Source organism: Camellia sinensis, chromosome 3, assembly GCF_055761805.1.
Source record: "Camellia sinensis isolate YWXY chromosome 3, ASM5576180v1, whole genome shotgun sequence".
In the NCBI taxonomy this organism is placed as follows: domain Eukaryota; kingdom Viridiplantae; phylum Streptophyta; class Magnoliopsida; order Ericales; family Theaceae; genus Camellia; species Camellia sinensis.
In genome coordinates, this window is record NC_138963.1 from 20,540,187 (window position 1) to 20,560,052 (window position 19,866).

The window sequence follows — 19,866 nt, forward strand, 5'->3', positions numbered from 1 at the left end:
CGCGGTCGGCCCCTTTTACGGTCAGCCCTCTACTCGGTCACCCTGCGCGGTCGGCCCATCTCCCATTCGGTCTTCCCTTTGTCGACCTTTAACAACCCCTGTTTTCTTCCTTATTCCCTTCGTTGGATTGAAGCTGCACTTGGGAATGGGGGACTACTAACATGGGTAAGCCCATAAGCGATATGGCCCATCGCTTAAGGCCCAATCTATGATTCAAATACTAAAACTCAACACTACACCAAGCACCAATGACATCTAAACACTTGGCAAGTAAAGAACTAGCCACATTAGCACACAAAGATCCTGTAGAGTTATTACACCACACATTAGCCATTAATGAGTTTCCCTGCAGCATTTATTACGACAACTCATCACGTCGGAACAGAACAACTTCACCATGAACAAGGTTAGCTAGAACATAGACTTTCGGCCAATATGACATTCGAAGTGGACAAGAAAATGATGAGCAAAGGATATAAGCAGGCTCCTAAGACAAAGAAAATGTTAAGTTTTCTATTATCATTCCATCTCTATCATCTATCACTGTCACTTCTCTAACTTGTTCATCGGAGGGTTTACTGGGGGACTTCCCGTTCCCCGTTGAACTCTTGTGCAGGTTTTTCGGTGGGCTCAACACCCGGGCAACGGTGTGGGAAGTGTGGATTAATCCGACCCGTTCTATCTGGAGTTCAGAGTATCATCATTATTACTTATGAAATAGTCAATAGTAAACAAAATAATAATACATGCTTATTATAACGTCACTGTACACATAATGCCATTGTATTATTATTGGATGAATAAATTATCATATATTTATTTTGAAAAATATTATGTTGGCGCTACATGTCCTCTGAAGGAGCTAAATGTTTACATAGTCCCAAAAAAAATAAAAATAAAAATAAAAATTAGTGAATACAAATCATAAATAACAATGCTAGGGATTTACAAATTTTTACTTGAGATTTCATCTAAAAATATCAACGCATCCTCTGAATTCATTTTGTGCATGAACCTTACAAAACACTCATTGAATCTCAACTTCCAAGCCAATTTGTTAGTAAATTTTCTAGGATGGTAGCTTTACTCAATCACAGAACCTTAATTTTATTGGACACATGGAAACTTCTACTTATTAGACATTATAATAAGAGGAAAAGTTGTCAGATATTTTCTAAATATCATATAGCGTTGTCTATAAATGTAGATAATATTTTCACTAATGAAAAACATAAATTTTTATCAGTCTCTATTACCTAACTATTTAATAAAAATAAAAACACCACATAAATAATAGCAGATGGTGGAATAATTATGCATGACACTTCAGCAGCCCCATAAGTACATGGACTAGCTATATGCATGGCACTTCAGCAGCCTCTAGTTATATGATGACTCGTATCATGTACCAATCATTGAATACCATGCCGGTTTTTCTCCTCAATTCTGAATAAATCATGGTGCCACCACCTTTCCGAATCACAATGTCATAAAATAAAATAAAATAAAAACTTGAAATATTTAATTTATCATTCTTAAAAATTATACTTTAATGATGAGTTTGATAAGTATCAAATTTTAATTGAGTACCCACTTTTTAGATCCAGTGATATGTCAAGAAGGTGATTAGTTGATAATTTAGTTATCAACAAATTATCTTTTTTGACACATCATTGAATTTAAAAATAAATCCAAAAAATAAGTTTATATATAATTTTTTATTTTAATTTATCAAATATTCTATGAAGTGAAATTAATTTTAATGTCACATCACTAAGGCCTCGTTTGGGAACATGCTAATTTAGTAATTTTTTAGTTATTTGACTAAAATATGAGCTAAAAAAATTAATATGTTTGAGATGAATTTTTAATTTTTTACGAAAAGATGTGTAAAAAGTAAAAAAAATATAAAATATTTAATTTTTTAGTATGAATTATTGATTTTTTAACTTTTTTTAATTATTTTTTAACTGAATGGGAGGATTCCCAAACGAGTCCTAAGTATAAGTCAATTGTATGTGGCCTGGTTGCATTCATGGACAAGGCAAGGAATAACGAGTCCTATATATTACACGGGGGCATAGAGCCCCCTCTTCTTCAGTCTCTCTTCCAGTTGATGACGTACACACCTGACAAAGTTTATCTTCCTCAATTTCCAGCGACTTAAACACAGCATTGTCTATATATATACAAAATTCAAAAATCCATTTCATGATTTAAACAAACCATAGTGAGATCGAGCTTCAAGAACACTCATTCCAAACAATCATGACAGTCAATATAACCTCCATTAAAACCTCCTCTAATGGAATTTGGCAAGGTGACAATCCTCTAAACTACGCCTTCCCTCTCTTAATCGTCCAGACCACACTAATCCTCCTTGTCAGCCGAATCCTCGCCTTCCTCCTCAAGCCCCTCCGTCAACCTAAAGTTATTGCGGAAATCATCGTACGTGTTTGTTTATTTCCCGAGAAAACTGCATTTGATTTTGATAATTAAAATTTCTAACCACCAAACACGACCTGATCTGATCTAATATGATATGATATGTATTTGTAATTTTCAGGGAGGGATTGTTCTCGGTCCATCGGCAATTGGAAGAAACCAACATTACAGGCACCGGATTTTCCCCACATGGAGTACTCCGATTTTAGAAAGTGTTGCAAGCATCGGTCTCTTGTTCTTTCTCTTCCTTGTCGGTCTGGAATTGGATCTAACCTCGATTCGCCGGAGCGGAAGACGAGCTTTCGCCATCGCTGCAGCCGGAATCACACTTCCGTTCACTTGCGGTATAGGAGTTGCTTTCGTGCTTCGAAAATCTGTAAAAGGAGCCGATAAAGTCGGTTATGTACAGTACCTAGTCTTCATGGGAGTCGCTCTGTCCATTACCGCCTTTCCAGTCCTCGCTCGCATACTCGCTGAGCTCAAACTTCTCACCACTCGAGTTGGGGAAACCGCCATGGCAGCCGCCGCATTCAACGATCTCGCCGCCTGGATCCTCCTCGCCCTAGCCGTCGCACTCGCCGGCCCTCACAAGAGCCCATTGGTGTCGGTCTACGTCCTTCTCTCCGGCGTCGCCTTCGTCGCCTTCATGATGGTTGTGATCCGGCCGGCGATGCGCTGGGTGGCTCGCCGGTGCTCGCCTGAGCACGAGGCCTACATCACTCTGACTCTCGCCGGAGTGATGGTTTCGGGCTTTGTGACTGATTTTATCGGAATACATTCAATTTTTGGTGCTTTTGTGTTCGGATTAACCATTCCGAAAGGTGAATTTGCGGAGAGATTGATCGAAAGAATCGAAGATTTCGTGTCGGGATTGCTTCTTCCGCTTTATTTTGCTTCGAGCGGGTTGAAGACCGACGTTGCTAAAATACGCGGGGGGCAGGCTTGGGGGCTGCTGGCGCTTGTTATCACGACGGCGTGCTCCGGGAAGATTATCGGAACGTTTGCGGTGGCGATGATGTGTATGATTCCAGCCAGAGAGGCGATAACGCTCGGTGTTTTGATGAATACCAAAGGGCTGGTGGAGCTCATCGTCCTCAACATTGGCAAGGAGAAGAAGGTATGTCATGCATGCTTATTTTAGCATTTTCTTATGGTTTTGACTAACTTGTGCTATGGGTTCAACTCACTGGGTTGACTCAGTTAATCATTGAGAATTTTACGAGTAGGCGATGGTGTCATTCATATTTGTTAGGCAACTGAAGATTGGTTTGGGAAGTGGGTTGGTTTTTTAGATTTTTGATTTTTTTGGCTATTTTAGTTTAAGGAATTTTTGATTTTTTAGTATTTTTGATTTTTTTTTTTTTAGAGAAGAGTATAATGATTATGGGTTGGATGTGATGTTTTATTTGTTGTGACTAAAATAATCTATTTTATTTTTTGTAACTATTTTAGTCAAAAAAATCTAAAAAATCTCTTCCCAAACAGAGGCTAAGACGTTTGAAATGACTTACTTAATAGGTTTACAATACTCATTTACCGACAACACCATGTAAATAACTATTAGTAGGATATTCTGATTCAAGGCTATCGCATAATTTTTCGCTAATTACATATATTAATCCACCAATTAAGTAAATAATTGTTAGAACAAAGTTATCTTGAATTTATTTTTATCTTTTTAATCCTCTCCTTTTTTGAGAAAGGAGAATATGAAAGAATAAAATAAAAGAAGAAAAACAAAAGAAGAAGAAGAAACAAAAAATGCGTATCGTATTTTTTTATTTTCCTATGTACTAATATAATCTTAGAAGGAGAGAATTCTTGTCATGATTAATGAATTAATGTAATGTCTTATTTTTGTAATTGAAAATGTTAAGTTGAAATATATATTAATAATATTGCTAAAAAAAAAACACTTGGTACAATGATTAAGCATGTGTAGTGTTGTACAATTATAAAATTATATACAAAATTAAGACAATTTTTTATATTATATAATTCATTATTTAGTATGAATCAAAGAAAGACATAATCTATAAAATTTATTTGGCAAACATAAAATAAAAAGCCGATTCTTGTAAAGAACAAGTAATATAAAAGGGTTGTTAATCGATAAGTTGTCCTACTAACAACAACAATTAGGGATGGGCGCGGGTCGGTTGCGGCCACGGAACCCCCAATCCGCCATCCGTCCGCCAGATTAGCGGATTGGAGAAAATCAATCTGCATCCATCCGTCAATCCGGCGGATGTGGATTGAGCGGTTTGGCGAATGGATGCGAATCGGTTTGGCGGTTTAAAATTTTATAAATTTTCAACATAATTCAACTTGTGTACTTCCTTAAAAAAATATATATATATTACAGTCAATGACTTAAAAAAATATTACAATCACTGCATGCCTCATCCAAAGTAAGAAAGTTTGAAACTTTAGAATATCACAATCATGGCATGCATCATCCACATAAAGTATTATAATCTATGGTTCTTAAAATATAAAAATAATTCAAACCACCAAAACCATAAATAGAGCAGTAGTAGAGATTATATGTCTCTGTATTGTTACATCTATATCTATTTTTGAAAACAAAAACCAACCAGCATATATCATATTTTCTATTTATTATTTTTAGAGATAGATTTAAAAACCAAAAAATATAGATAAATAATACGTTTATTTTTTTCAATTCAAAAAAGATATTCAAGTTGAAAATTTTTTTCAATAGAATATTTAAATTCTTTTTTAATTGAAAACACAAATAGAATATTTAAACAAACTGAAAACACAAAGTCTTATAAACTACTAGGGGTGCTCGCGGTTTGGCCGTTCGGTTGCGGCCAAAGGAATCTCAAATCCGCCATCCGTCTGCCAGATTGGCGGATTGGAGAAAATCAATCCACAACCGTCCGATCGTCATCACGTATCCGTCCAAAATGCGACGGATCAGTTCGATTCAGTCGGTTTTTACGAATTAGTATATTCGCTGCTCAACCCTAACAACAATAAGATTTTCCACTAAGTAAGAGAACTTGCAATATAGTCAAATTCAAAGTTTTAAGATTTTTTTGGGTGAATAAAGTTTTAAGATTGGGTTAGCCGTTTAGATTACATTGTTTTGAACATTTTAACTCTGGATTCCCAACATATGCCCCTTGTACTTATATCTAGAATGCTTTCTTTTTTCTCTCTTTTTTTATTTTTTAGTAAATTATATTCAAGCCTTACTATTCTCTTTATAATAATCACCATATTATCATCCACCAATTTATATTTACTATACATTCTTGAATGAGTAATTCTATATAGCATTACATTTTTCACCATTTTATTTTATTAATTACATAATAAGATATTATTTTCTCTTTTTTCCGTCTTTTCATTGGGTCATTAGTATCATATAAAATTTTTATGTTAGAATGCAATTCTCGTAGTATTTATAAATATTTTTTATTGATTGATAAAAAGCATTGTAAACATTAAGATTTTTTTATATTTTATGATATTGAGTTATTAAAATATGATGTATTATAGGCTTAACCCAAAAATTATTGAAAAAAAATCGATTCGATTATATTTTCTAGGCTCATTTTTAATATTTAATCTAATATTGGAACTCTCAAACTAGTTCATACCTGTCACGAACCGATAAAGATAATTTATAATGATCAAGATAATTTTTAATAATTGAGTGAATGTCGCATTGGCATAAATATTGAGTCGACTAGTTTTTAGCTCACTTCTAATGTTTAGTCGAAAATCGCAAGTTAATTCTAATCCATTTTCACAAGAGTTATACTAGGGATCCCAAATAAATTACCAAATTTTCTACCAAACCTCTCGTACATGGGTGTGAGACCCACACATTCTCACATGGGTGTGGCAATGTGTGGGTCTCATACCCATGTGAGAGGTTTGGTAGAAAATTTGATAATTTATTTGGGATCTATAGTATTTTCCTTTTCACAAAGAGTTATGACATAAAACAATTTATAATTTTGAGTAGATAAACTTTTACACTTTACAAAATAAGAAAAAACTAGTATATTAACAAATGTAATTTGCTACAGTCACATGCTAAATTAAAATTACGGAATCTATAAAATGAAATATATTTATATTTTATTATAAATATAATTTTTGTAATTTTTTCTTTAATTTTTACCAATTAACTTATAACACATAAGAATAAAAACCTTCTCTTATGTGTAATTCTGATAAAAATGAATAAAATTTAATTGATTATAAATTATTTTTACTACATATATTAAATAAATTTTATATTATTATTTTAATTTTAAAACTAATTTTTATTATTTATTATACCCGTAATATGCTAGTTATCATGTAAAGAAAAATAATGCTACACAAAAATAAATTTTTTATCAAATTTTTTCACAATTGATGTCTCATGAAAAATCAATCATATTCAAATAAGTCGAGTAACAAAACAACAACCAAAAAACAATTTTGTTTTCCAATTTATTTTGAAAAACAAAAAGAAGTATCCAAATCTAAATTTATAATATTAGCTTGTGTAGATTTGTCTACATATATAATCGTTTTGTCTTATAGTTTAGTTTATCAATATATATATATGAAAAATCTAGAAATCCCCTAGATGTTGATTTGTGATTATGTATCAATTTAAAGCAGAATATAACAATCCCAATCAAACAATCAAACAATCAAACAATCAAGACAAAGAGACACAACAATTTTAACGTGGAAAAAACCACAATTGGACACCTCCAACTGTGATCAAAAAACCACGGGCAACAGCCACAAGACAATCCACTAAGAAGAATTAAAGGAATTACACAGGTATACTCTCAATTACCTAGCGAATCCACAACGCCTTATTGAACCAACCATTATGTGCCTCTTCCAACCCCATCTTCACCACGGAATTGTCTTTCTGATGAGCCACTCCGGATTCCACCAAAGCTTCAGGCTCGAATTCTTCAGAATCCACAACTGAAGAATAACTCTCTCTTTTGTAGAACAAAACACAACCTTTGATGTACTCTCTTTAAACCATGAGTTGAATACTCAATAAAAGCATCAAAGAAAACTAGCAAAATCTCTCCAGATATAAACCTTAAGATCCAAAAATAAGATCTGGAGAAGTCTCTCTAGTGTTGGGAGAAAACCAATTATTTATAGAAAACCAAAGCAATCCTAATTTCAGAAGAAAACCAACTCTTTAATCAAATCTGGAAATCTGGGATCGCGCGGTCCGCTCGAGCGCCCTTTCCCCCGCTCGAGCGGAGACTTCAAATTCTGTGATTTCATACAGGCTCCACGCTCGAGCGTCGGTTTTGCCGCTCGAGCGGCAAATCACACTATCCAGTACTTTTGCAGGCGACTGCAGAGATGCTGAGAGCTTCCAATTCCCGCTCGAGCGTCCCTTTCCCCGCTCGAGCGGGAAGGCCAAAACTGGAAAATCTGGAAAAATATAATATGATCGGACAGGCAACTTTTAATGCATTTTTTGCATTTTGCTTCGGGGGCGCTGCCCCTCAACCCCGCCGTGGCGCTGCCCCGGACCCGCCAAGGGGGCTGCCCCCTGGACCCCCGCGAGCTGACCGGGCAGCTCGATCCCCGTCATAATCAGCGAAGTGGCAATCTTGAAAGCATTGTCAACACAAACTTCTCTGAAAGGCTTGATTCGGGTTGGATTCGCATCTAAACACTCAAAGTCTCACTGAAATAAAAATGCGAAAAAAAATTACAACTCAAAGAAGTTTTGTCAAACGGGTTTGCCAAGAAATAAAACCTAACAATATATATATATTTTGCGAAGGCAACTGGACATCTCTTTCATAGTGTGTATGTGTAGATGTAGTTCCATAATCTTTGGACCTCCAAATCAAGATTTTGACATTTTGATTGAATTTTTTATGTTTTTTGTTTTGCTATGTCGTCATCAACGACGATGGGTCATACAAAACTTTGTATTTAATAAAACAATATTTGTGGTAAAACAAACAAGACTGTGATCTATATTTCGTAGTTAAAATCAAAAGCGTATATTTAAAATTCTTATTATGAGATCACATTATGAATAAATCTTAATATTTGATTATAAATTCTGAACACTTTTTTGATTTATTTTTCTTGGACTCCTACAATTCTTGTTTATTTTTCTAGGAAATTGGTAAAACAAACAAGAATATGATCTATATTTCGTAGTCAAAATCAAAAGTGTATATTTAAAATTCTTATTATGAGGTCACACTATAAATAAATCTTAATCTTTGATCATAAATTTTGAACATTTATTTATTTTTATTTTTTTGATTCCTACAATTGTTGAAAAAATAGCATTTTGTTTTTTTGCTATCTTGTTTATTTATTTATTTATTTATTGTTTTTAAATATTTATTCTGAGTTTATAATATATTTTTTTTTATTTGCAAAAAGTTGCGATAAAACGTAATAATGTCTCCTTTTAACTATTAGTCATAAAAAATAACATGAATTCTTATTCTAAGAGTAAGAAGTATAGTGTATTTAAATTAATGAGATGTGAACTACACCAATAAATATAATTTATTGATTTGATGTTTTAAATAATTTTTTGACTATATAATATTACCCTTTGGCCATTCATATCATTTCATTTGGTGCAATATTGCACCAACGAAAAGCACTATGCTTTGTTTATGTTTTAGTTAAAAAGTCACAAAATCAATATAAAAGATTAATTATTTTTTTTATTCTTTTATATATACTTTTGTAAAAATTAAACAATTAATTTTGAAACTAACCCTTAGATGGTCTTTGATTAGCAGTGTACATTCAAACAACTTGATTTGATGGATATTTTAATGGGAGGAAATTATTCAATATTTCTGGAGTATTATGTGTCTGTATTTTTTAATTAATTATTATTCAATATGTCCCAATACGTTCTCCAATTACCCAACATAACACGCCACCTACCTACATTCTCCATCAATTATAATACTATAGAATATCACGTGTCCATATTTCGAGATTACTGAATAATTACCCTAAAATAGGAATGACTTGTTTTCAATTGAAATTTGAATTGGACTAAACAATTGAGATTTTTAACTGGAAAAAGTCATTAAATGGAAGACTATAATCGGAAATAATCATTAAACGGAAAACTCTTACCAACAAGAGTTGTTGAAAAAATTCAAATGGATTATGTTTTTATAAATTTTTATCGGTAAGAGTCTTCCGTTTAATAATTTTTCCAGGTCAGAGGCCTCAACTCTCTGATCCAATTTAACTTTCAACTGGAAACAAGTCAAATTCATTAAAAAAAACACAATTTATTTATTAATCATTTTATTTAAAGTTTAGGGCAGACCAAGGGTAGGACTAGACTTCAAAATTATGGACAATAGTTAGGTGGTATTTGCCAATTATTTTTTTAGTACTTCTTTTTATTATTTTTTACAATTTAAAAATATTGATGTGTTTTATAATCATTAAAAAGTTACCTTTTTATTATAGATTTTTTTTTTTGGTCTTTCAAACTTTGATTTTTTGTATAAAAAAAATTACCATATTACTTTTATTTAGTAAAATCAAACAACTTTTGACTTTTAGCTTTTTTTAGTTTAAAATATATATATTATTATTATTTTATTTTATTTGGATTAGGGGGATAAATATTTATAACATTTTATTGACCAATTACACTAATTTACATGATACCATTTTTACACTCAAATATATATATATATATATATATATCAGACTCCTGTAGAAATAATCAATCAATTTGTTACAAGTTTACACTTCACAGTATCAACTTGGAGTCCTTATAATTTAATAACAACAATAAAAATAAAAATAAGTAAATTGCATAACGTGCATGTTCGTTCTGTATTGTGTATAGAAGTGAGAAACTAAAATAAGAATTTCCTAAATATTGAAAGAAAAATAAAAATATGATGACTAAATTTCTATTATAAAAAATTTCATAGGGTCCGACCAAGTACTCCCGACTCTTGTAATCCGGTCTATGAACTCTCATACATAAGGATCGGAACAGAAAGATAGTTACTTGTTAGAGTTGCTCGCTCGTGCCCTGAAGAGATGCCCCACCCAAAGTGAAAAGAAAAAAAAATTAATTTTGATAATAGTAAAAATGCAAGAACCATATTGTTAGTTTTATATATAAAAAATTATATTTGTAATTCATTTTTTCATTTCTGTATTGTATAATGTGCAACAGGTACTAAATGACGAGGTCTTTGCAATAATGGTGCTAATGGCATTATTCACCACCTTCATCACAACTCCTACAGTTATGGCCATCTTCAAGCCCGCTCGCCCCGGCCAATTACACTCCGCCAACTTCAACAACATCAAGGATGAACTTCGAGTCCTTGCTTGCGTCCACGGCCCTGGAAACATCCCTTCCCTCATCAATGTCATCGAATCAACTCGATCCACCATCAAGTCCCGACTCAAACTCTACATCATGCATCTTGTGGAGCTCACCGAGCGGTCCTCCTCGATTGTCATGGTCCAACGTGCCCGGAAGAATGGTTTTCCGTTCATCAACCGCCAAGGTGGGTGCGAGTTGCATGACCGAGTGGCTGTCGCGTTCCAAGCTTACGGCCAACTCGGTCGAGTCAGCATCCGACCCACAACTGCAATATCACCATTGTCCTCTATGCACGAGGACATATGCCACATGGCAGAAGACAAGAGAGTGACCATGATCATACTGCCTTTCCACAAACAGTGGAGGAGGAGAGAGGATGGAGGTGACGAAGAAGAGGTGGAGAATGTGGGCCACGGTTGGAGAGGAGTCAATCAAAAGGTGTTGAAGAATGCGCCATGTTCAGTGGCGGTGCTTGTGGACCGGGGATTCAATGGTGGATCCCAACGAACTCCTGGGGCCACTGCCACCGTGGCACAAAGAGTGTGCATTGTGTTCTTTGGTGGGCCTGACGATCGCGAGGCACTGGAACTGGGTGGAAGGATGGCGGAGCATCCGTCCGTTAAGGTGACCGTTGTGAGGTTCATTGAGAAAGATGGCTTTGAGGCTAACGGAGTTATCTTACGTCCGTCACTAGATAAGAGTAGAGAGAAAAGTTACACCTTCTCAACAGCCATTATGAACCGTGAGAAGGAAAAGGTAATCTCTCTATAAATACATCTCATCATCATTAGACAACTATTATATTGATAATATTATGATGATTATATTTAATATAAAAAAATTTACATACACAAAATTAATCGACAAAAAAATATAAACGATGACATGTCAAATATGGATGAGTTCAGTAAAATAATTTTTAAATTTTTATAGGCATACCATAATTGAATGTAAGGTACTCGAGTTTTGACTCAATTTTTGTCGGCAAACTTTTCAGGAGCTGGATGAAGGAGCTGTGGTGGAGTTTCGGAACAAGTGGGATGGAGTGGCGGAGTACACCGAGGTGTCGAGCAATATTGTCAGCGGGGTTATGGAGATAGGGCAAAGCGGAGACTACAACCTCATGGTTGTAGGCAAAGGCCGGTTCCCATCATCCATGGTGGCCGAATTAGCAGACCGAGAGGCTGAGCATGCAGAGCTAGGGCCCATAGGGGACATGTTGGCTTGTCCGGGCCAAGGGATAGTGTCATCAGTTCTGGTGATCCAACAACATGATCTAGCCCACACAGAGGAAGCCCCAGTGTCAAAGATAATGGACCTGGAGGATGGTCCAGTAACAACATCCCATGGGCCATCAAGTCCAGTGGGAACTCAAACAGATTGTGTGTGACCACCCAAAGAATTTGGGTATGTAGATGTGTACTATGATCTTTGAGTTCAGTTCCCACAGATAGGATAAAAACTTCAATACAATGGTGATACCATATCATTAGTATCACCATCTAATAATTTCTTGTCTTCGATTCTCTATGCATACGTGACAAGATAGTTGTACCTGAAAAATGGGATTGACCCTCCACATCATGTAGCTTTATTGTTTATTGGTGATACTACATTATCGGATACTGTAACTACAATTGTGGGTAGACAAGATTTATAAGATATGCTGAAAATCTTATACGCCAATATATTTTTGATGTTCAACTCTGTATTTAGTTTCTGTATTCATAAGCTCATTGATTGTGGTTTCTTCATTTCCAAGTCTTGTAAAAGCATGAACAGATCAAAAAATGAAATCATCTACTCCAAAGGCTCTATTTGAGCTCTCTGTTAGACTAAATGATATAAAAATTAAAAAAATTACTTGTTGCAAATCAGGTTTTTGCAGATGCAACAAGCCTGAGAGAGAGATGAGGGAGAGGGGAAGCTGGTTGCAGTGTGGGTTGGGGGGGGGGGGGCAATACTTTGTTATTGACCACATAAGACATAAGCAATGAGGATTATAAGGGTTGTTATATATTACCAAAATTCTTTATCAAAACTCTTTCTTTTCTGATTTTTATGTTCCTGAATTTGGACAGAGATTTAAAAGGGAAAAAAAAAGAAAAAGGTAAAATGTAAATGAAATATAACTAAATTTCACTTGCACACTTCACATACTTTTTTCTTTTCCCTTTCCAAATCCATGAACCGTCGTACCGAAATATTTTATATTTTAATTGGTTGCTTAATGGTACCATTGATTTTCTATTTGAGCTAGGAAACAGAATTCCTAAGAATATGTTTGGACATTGGATTGGTGAAGGAATTTGTTAGAATTTGGCCAACAGATTTGAGTAGAGATATCAAAACAAAACAAAAAAAAAAGCAACAGCAAAAGAGGGGGGAAAAAAAACCATATTTCATTCCGTCAGGGCAAACAAGCATTTTTCATAAAAATGATTTAAAAATGCAAATCATTTTTATGCTATTAAAAAAATTCAAATCTACATAGAAATTAAATAGTCATCACAAATCAGAAACCGTTCTAAATTTAAGAGTCACAAACAGGACTCCTCACACTCAATTGCAGCTGTTGTCCTCTTTAGTTGGGCAATTTAGCCCACAATGTTAACCATTATACATATTGTAAACAATTCTCATACAGAAATGCCCATTCCCAGCAAAAGTACACATTTAAAATCAATTTAAAAAAAGAAAAAAGAAAAAAAAAAAAAAGAAAGAAAAGTCGATGATAATATACTAACCTCAGAAAAAGCCACCGTCACTCCACTTGGTATCTGACTTTCCATTGTGACCAACAGCTTTCATATATGATGATGCACTCTGGTAGAAATTATCGAATCCATCATCCTTACCATCGTCCCAGCCTGCCCAGCCATCCCCATTACTAGACACCGCACCCTTTGTGGATTCTTCGTTCTTATTGTCTTTATGGTCCCAATCGTCCCAAGAGCCTGAGCTGACAGAATTAAAATGTGCACCAGTTGAAGACTGCTCTCCTCTGGAACTTTTTGAATCTTTTGAAAACTCCTGATAATACCCATTTCTCTCACTTTCATTTTGTTGCCAGCCATCGGCTTTCCAGCTGGCACCTCCTTCCTTGGTGTACTCCTCTACTTTCTGTGTGGCCAATGCCACGACCCCTTTCATGATACCCCATGTCTTTTGTCCAATCTCTGTTGTTTTTGCAGTGACAACGTTGACCGTTTCGTTCACCTTGGTATCGTAGCCCCCCTCTCTCACCTGTTAGAAATGATTTAAAAGTTGATTTGCTTCAAAATTCACATCTTATTTTTGGCAAATAGTAATATCATTATAACCACACAAAAGATTGACAAGAACTTCTATATATAACATATTTTCTAGAAAAAAAATCCAACACATTTGGCCAAGAAGAATTTTCAACATAAAAAACTATTAACGCGCATAATATATAAAGGATGATAAAGTCTGCAAACTCAATGGCATTAACCAACCAAAATTAGTATTAAACTGCAACAATTTAAGGAATAAACAAAATAAAACAAATTAAATGTACAATTGGAAAACACGATACATGCCCTAGCCATTGATGATACCTACCATCTAGTAAACCAACAAAGAATAAGTCATCTCAATAACAACATGAGTTTACTCTTGAGTTTAAGACTTTTTTTCCTAGTAACATTACAATTTCCTTTCTTTCTTTTTTTTTCTAATGTGATATCCTCTCCTTACAGTTCGGTAAAAATTTGAAACAACTAAGACACTTGCCTTTTAAGTCCCATCTCTAAAAAGACTCAGAATCTCTGTGATCTATGAGATAAAGATTCTAACTTTTAGGAAGCCCATGAAAACATCTAAATTTCAGTTTTAAGGAAATTTGTGAGCTATGAGGTAGGGAAGGGTAAGGACCCTGGTATACCTGGTAGTTAAAACCATAGCTAATTCAACAGAATTCAAGAAAATTATATTTGAGATTAAAATGTTACCAAAGCCACTGGTGGATTACATGCTCCTCTCATAAATGCTGTGGCACCTATTTGACCATACATCAAGGGAAGGGAAAATGAAAGGATTTCATGAGAATCAATTCAAAGAGGAAATTTCCACGTCAACAAAGCAACATTTTCAATAGTTGTGGCAAGAGATTGCCATGCTGCTTCAATTGCTGTGTAGTGCAAACATAAACGCATCACAAATACATCCAAAATGCCCAAGTTAAAACCTAAAAAATTAAGTTCACACTATCAACAAACATTGGTAAACTATATTCATATTTAAGTGATATTATTGTTATTTGATTTGACAACTGGTCCAATCAAAGATCGATATTCATCGCACTAATGGAACCCAACAAGGCAAACGACACAAATTTAAAATAAATTAAAAAAATAAAAAATAAAAAACTAGCAAATGACATGTATGTTGTGAAGCTACATATGAGATACTAAACCTTCAGAATCATTGAGGTAATCAAAACTAAAATGACATTAGGATTACACAGTGTGCCTCTCTGCAGAGCCTTTTTCACCCTCAAAGGCTAGCATATGAAAATAACAATATTTACTGTCTTTACATAAGTCCAAATAAGCCAAAGGCCACTTTGGGTAAGCTATTACAAGGACAGTCACACTGGTTGGATGGTATAACTGGTGCTTAACTACTATAATATCAAATGCAGCAAGTAGGCTGCAACTCTAGGTTTGGTTGGCTTCTTCGTGCTCTGCTCATTATAAAAACTAAAGCACTTTCAGGGACCGGCACCTCTGCCACCTGCTAGATCACCAGACACCAAGTATGCAAATGCTGAGAACTTTTGTTACTGGCTACAAAATGAGATGAGAATTAAGGAACTTCCAACATGGTGGCTTCAAGGATTACCAACATTGCCGATGTTTTAAATCAGATTCAATTCCTCAAGATGAAGATGGAAGAAACTTCAAGGTCAGCCATTCCACCAACGATTCCACCACAACCGTGAATGTGTGTGCATTTCTATAAGATCTATCAAATATATTAACATTATAATAAATTGATAAAATATATTAAAAAGTAAAAGTAAAAGATCTTGTAGGCATGGCATTCTTGTTTTCGGCGGGAAAGATAGCATGGAGTCATCTAGCAAACACGATGCCATAGCATGAATCAAACAAAATTTTCCATTTGCAACAAATTAGGATAATCAATTGTGTAAAAATAATTTAAAATTCCAGTACAATTCATGCTTGAATTCAATCTCACAAATACTCAAGAGAGAGAAAATTAAGAAGGAATTTTTTTTTATTCCAAATTCTTTTTCACCACCCAAGATTTATGTAATTGCCTTGATTTGTATAACCAAATTCACTTGAACTTGATTTCACCAACAATTTCATAAATAAAAATTGACTAGACCAATTTTGCAAACATTTTTAAAAGATAATGACAGCCAACGAATCTAGTCAGCATAGACCAGATTATAAAGGAGGGTGGGAGTATTGGTGGTAGAGAGACATCAATCTGACGAAGCTCAACTTTTATAAAATGGTCTCCATCATGCAACTAGACAACCAACCACCCTCTCTTAAGATTAGGTGAGGAACTGGCACCTTAAGGTGTCTGCTTGGAAGTTGCCAACTTCCAATTGGTACTTTAAAGTTGGTAATTTCAGTTTGACACCACAACCAACCTTGAAGCAAAACCAAATCTCAAGTTCTCAATCATAAACTCTAAATGTTCAAGGCCGAGCCCCTTGACCATCATATCAATAATTTTCCTTGCTTGACTTCTCCTTATGTCACCAAGTATAGTATATCTTGTACTTCGAATTTACCCTAAAATGTTGCTATCCATCAAGGTAGGCTCCATAATCACAAAATCCCTCCCTCCCTCCCTCTATCCGTCTCTCTTGGTTGTGAAATCAACTCTTCTTCTAACTTCACTCTGTCAACCTAACCCAGCCACATCTGAATTATGTGAGAGGTTTGAGATGGGTTTTTCTCTCCATTGTCAGGCGGGCTCAACTTGAAACCCCCCCCCCCCCCCTTCTTTTCTCTCACTTGGGGGATGCCATCACAAAAGTTCCCTGATAAAGGACATAGTCACAATTTATTAGATCAAAGCCTTAGGTAAGCTTCTTCAACAACCAATCACTAAGAAGCACGCACACTTCTATGGAGAAAGCATGTCAAGTCGGACACAACACTCTATTGATACTTCTAAAAGCGTGTTCGGCACTTTTTCAACATGCCTTCATTAATAACATCGGACACTTTACAAGAACTTCTCAAACATTTCAGCAACACTTGTCGAACAATCTGAACACAATCTATTTGATGAATCTCTTCATGGTAACAATGTTTTTAATTATTTAGAATGTAACTTGTGCACTAGAAATATGTTTTAAAACATTTAACAGATAAATATTTCATATGTATTCTAATGTTTTATAATTGTTACGTGAATAATATATTGATATTTATGTTATGAAATATATGACTTTTTAATTTTAATTAGTGTTGTATTATTTTTTTATTGCCTTTGAATAAACTATTCAAATATTTCGCATATAATAAATTTTGAATGTGCTCCACGCATACTGTGTCCTGTATTTTTAAAAATTGTCGTGTCAGCATATCCGTGCTGTGTGCCTATATCTATGCTAAATAGACCAAGCATCAAATGCATGCTAAGATCTTCTAATTAGATTAAAATGAATTACTACCAACGGTCCAATTCTGACCTAGAAACTTGCAACCAGATTTCTTCAACAGCAGGCCCAGTATAGTATTCAATCCAGGTGAACTATAAGCCAATTCTTAATGTAAGACAGTGAATTTATGCAACGAGCTAGTGACTGTGAGGTCATATCATCCATGTAACCGTCCTAAATCTTCCCTAATTCAAACTTGCAAGAACCCCCAGCAAGTATAGTCACACTGTAATGGCATTGTAGAAGTATCTAAATTCTATAATGTCATTGTTCATACAAGCATCCATGATCATTTTTTTTCCTCATCATGCATTTTCATAACAACACACAAGCATAACAACAATCATTAGCACTACCAGCAAAATCAAATAAAACATTAAAATCAAAGTTGTACAAACAATTTGCACAGAAAAACATGAAAGATATATAATAGCAGAAAACATAATCATAAAACATGTCATTTAACAGTAGTTCCAAAAAAAGCCAAATACCTTTGAACTGAACTCCTTTGTGCCAACTTGAACAACATTTGCCGCAGACTGTGCCGCCGATGCAGCAACCATAGATAGCCTACCAAATCCCTGAATCAAACATATTACAATAAACAAGATCAATACATTAAAAGATCAATCTTTTGCATGAATTACGCTGACATGCAGAGAGAATTCGACGAATTACCTGAGAAACGGCAGAAAGTACATCGCCTTGAGAATTATTTCTGGGCATTGGGGCCGGACTCGATCCGAAACCAACATACTTCCCACCTTGCGATGGATGTAAACCTTCAGGCTTCGATTCATTCTCCGCAATCTTACTAGCGAAAAAGCTCTCCTTATTCGCCGCCGAAGCCTCCAATTGCGCCTTCGTATAAATATTATCGGTCGATCTCGACCTCGACGGAACCCCTCCGCCGCCACCGCCGCTCCTGAAATCGCTCACCGACTGGTTCCGCCTCACATCCGCCGACGATTTGAACCCTCCCTCATCAAAATTGTCCCAACTATCCCAATTCCCCCCAGAATTACCATTCCTACCGCCGCCGCCGCCACTCAACGGCGGTTTCTTTTTGCTGGCGCCGAGGCTTTCCTTGACCACAGGAGGGTCCCGCCAGGGGCGGCCCTCGGCTAGGGTTTGGATGCGATCGCGGTAGACGGAGGCGGCGTTGGTGTTGTATTTGGTGACGATATCGGTCTCTTTTGCGATGCCGTACTGAGAGAGGAAGCTATTGAGCTTCTCGTTACCTCCAGACTCCATTTTCTTGAGCTGGATCTCGGACCACGAATCCATGGTGACCGATCGGACGAAGCTGATGTGAACTCCGAGACCGCGGTGCTTCCCCGAGCACTCCAAGCACATGAACACGCCGTACGACACCGACGCCCATTGAGGATTCTTCTGAGCGCAGTCGACGCAGATCTTGTTCCCCGATTGAGCTTGTAGGTCTCGGAGGCGTCTCGATGCCGCCATTTTCCGATTCCGATCAGATCGTAGATAATTAAGAACTCTCTTCAATTGAATCTACAGAAACTGAAATCAAACGTTGAAATTGATGCGTGTATAGATAAAGATTTGAGGTGATCAGATCATATTTGGATCTGTTCTAGAAGAGAGACAGAGAATGAGAAATCTAGAGCGAGAAAGCCCTTTCGCTTTCTCGGGGGAGAGAGAGGAGCGAGATTGCCGACACCGTCGAAAACTTTTGGCGATGACAAGTGATAGGGTGTACACAAATTATGTGCAATCTCATGAGCTGTTACGAACGATAGAGATACAGAGCTGTTTCCCACTAATTTTAATTTTTAAATTTATTATTTATTTATTTTTATTAAATTTTTACTTTAAAAAAATATCAGTATATTTGGTTTTAGTTTTTTAAAAATTTAATTTTTTTATTTTTTTGTATTTTTTTTATTTTTAATGAATATTTTTTAAATTTGAAGTTGAAAAATTTAAAAATTCCCTAGATGTTAATTTGTGATTATGTATCAATTTAAAGCAGTAAACAACAATCCCAATCAAACAATCAAGACAAATCGACACAACGATTTTACGTGGAAAAACCATAATTGGACACCTCCAATTGTGATAAAAAAAACCACGGACAACAGCCACAAAACAATTCACTAAGAACATATAAAGGAATTACACAGGTATACTCTCAATTACGTAGCGGATCCATGCCCGAATTGAAGCAACCCCTATGTGCCTCTTCTAACCCGTCTTCACCTCGGAATTGTCTTGATGATGAGCCACTCCGAAATCCACCAAAACTTCAGGCTCGTATTTTTCAGAATCCACCGAAGAACAACTCTCTTTTTTGTATAAAATTAAACAAACAATCTTTTGATGTAAATTTCTAAAACCATGAGTTGAA

General features: G+C 35.3%; 2 protein-coding genes across 2 annotated transcripts; one reads left to right on the top strand and one right to left on the bottom strand.

Moving 5' to 3' along the window:
* Positions 1-2,026: 2,026 nt before the first annotated feature.
* Positions 2,027-12,504, top strand: CHX20 (cation/H+ exchanger 20). Its single transcript, XM_028226152.2, has 4 exons — positions 2,027-2,448; positions 2,567-3,562; positions 10,661-11,572; positions 11,814-12,504. The coding sequence occupies exons 1-4, from the start codon at positions 2,269-2,271 to the stop codon at positions 12,204-12,206; spliced, it is 2,481 nt and encodes an 826-aa protein (XP_028081953.2). The 5' UTR covers positions 2,027-2,268; the 3' UTR covers positions 12,207-12,504.
* Positions 12,505-13,344: 840 nt separating this feature from the next.
* On the bottom strand, positions 13,345-19,286 carry AGD6 (ARF-GAP domain 6). The gene is made up of 3 exons (XM_028226146.2): positions 18,171-19,286; positions 17,984-18,073; positions 13,345-14,062 (listed from the first exon to the last, which is right to left on the bottom strand). Exons 1-3 carry the CDS (start codon positions 18,957-18,959, stop codon positions 13,565-13,567), a joined length of 1,377 nt encoding a protein of 458 aa, XP_028081947.2. The 5' UTR covers positions 18,960-19,286; the 3' UTR covers positions 13,345-13,564.
* Positions 19,287-19,866: the final 580 nt, after the last annotated feature.

Excerpts from the sequence above, each read along its gene's own strand:
- CHX20 (XM_028226152.2), top strand. The coding sequence starts at position 2,269 with ATGACAGTCAATATAACCTCCATTAAAACCTCCTCTAATGGAATTTGG. Across the intron at positions 2,449-2,566 it reads AAGTTATTGCGGAAATCATC|GGAGGGATTGTTCTCGGTCC; the intron begins GTACGTGTTTGT and ends TGTAATTTTCAG. Across the intron at positions 3,563-10,660 it reads ACATTGGCAAGGAGAAGAAG|GTACTAAATGACGAGGTCTT; the intron begins GTATGTCATGCA and ends AATGTGCAACAG.
- AGD6 (XM_028226146.2), bottom strand. The coding sequence starts at position 18,959 with ATGGCGGCATCGAGACGCCTCCGAGACCTACAAGCTCAATCGGGGAAC. Across the intron at positions 18,074-18,170 it reads TACTTTCTGCCGTTTCTCAG|GGATTTGGTAGGCTATCTAT; the intron begins GTAATTCGTCGA and ends TGTTTGATTCAG. Across the intron at positions 14,063-17,983 it reads CAAAGGAGTTCAGTTCAAAG|GTGAGAGAGGGGGGCTACGA; the intron begins GTATTTGGCTTT and ends CATTTCTAACAG.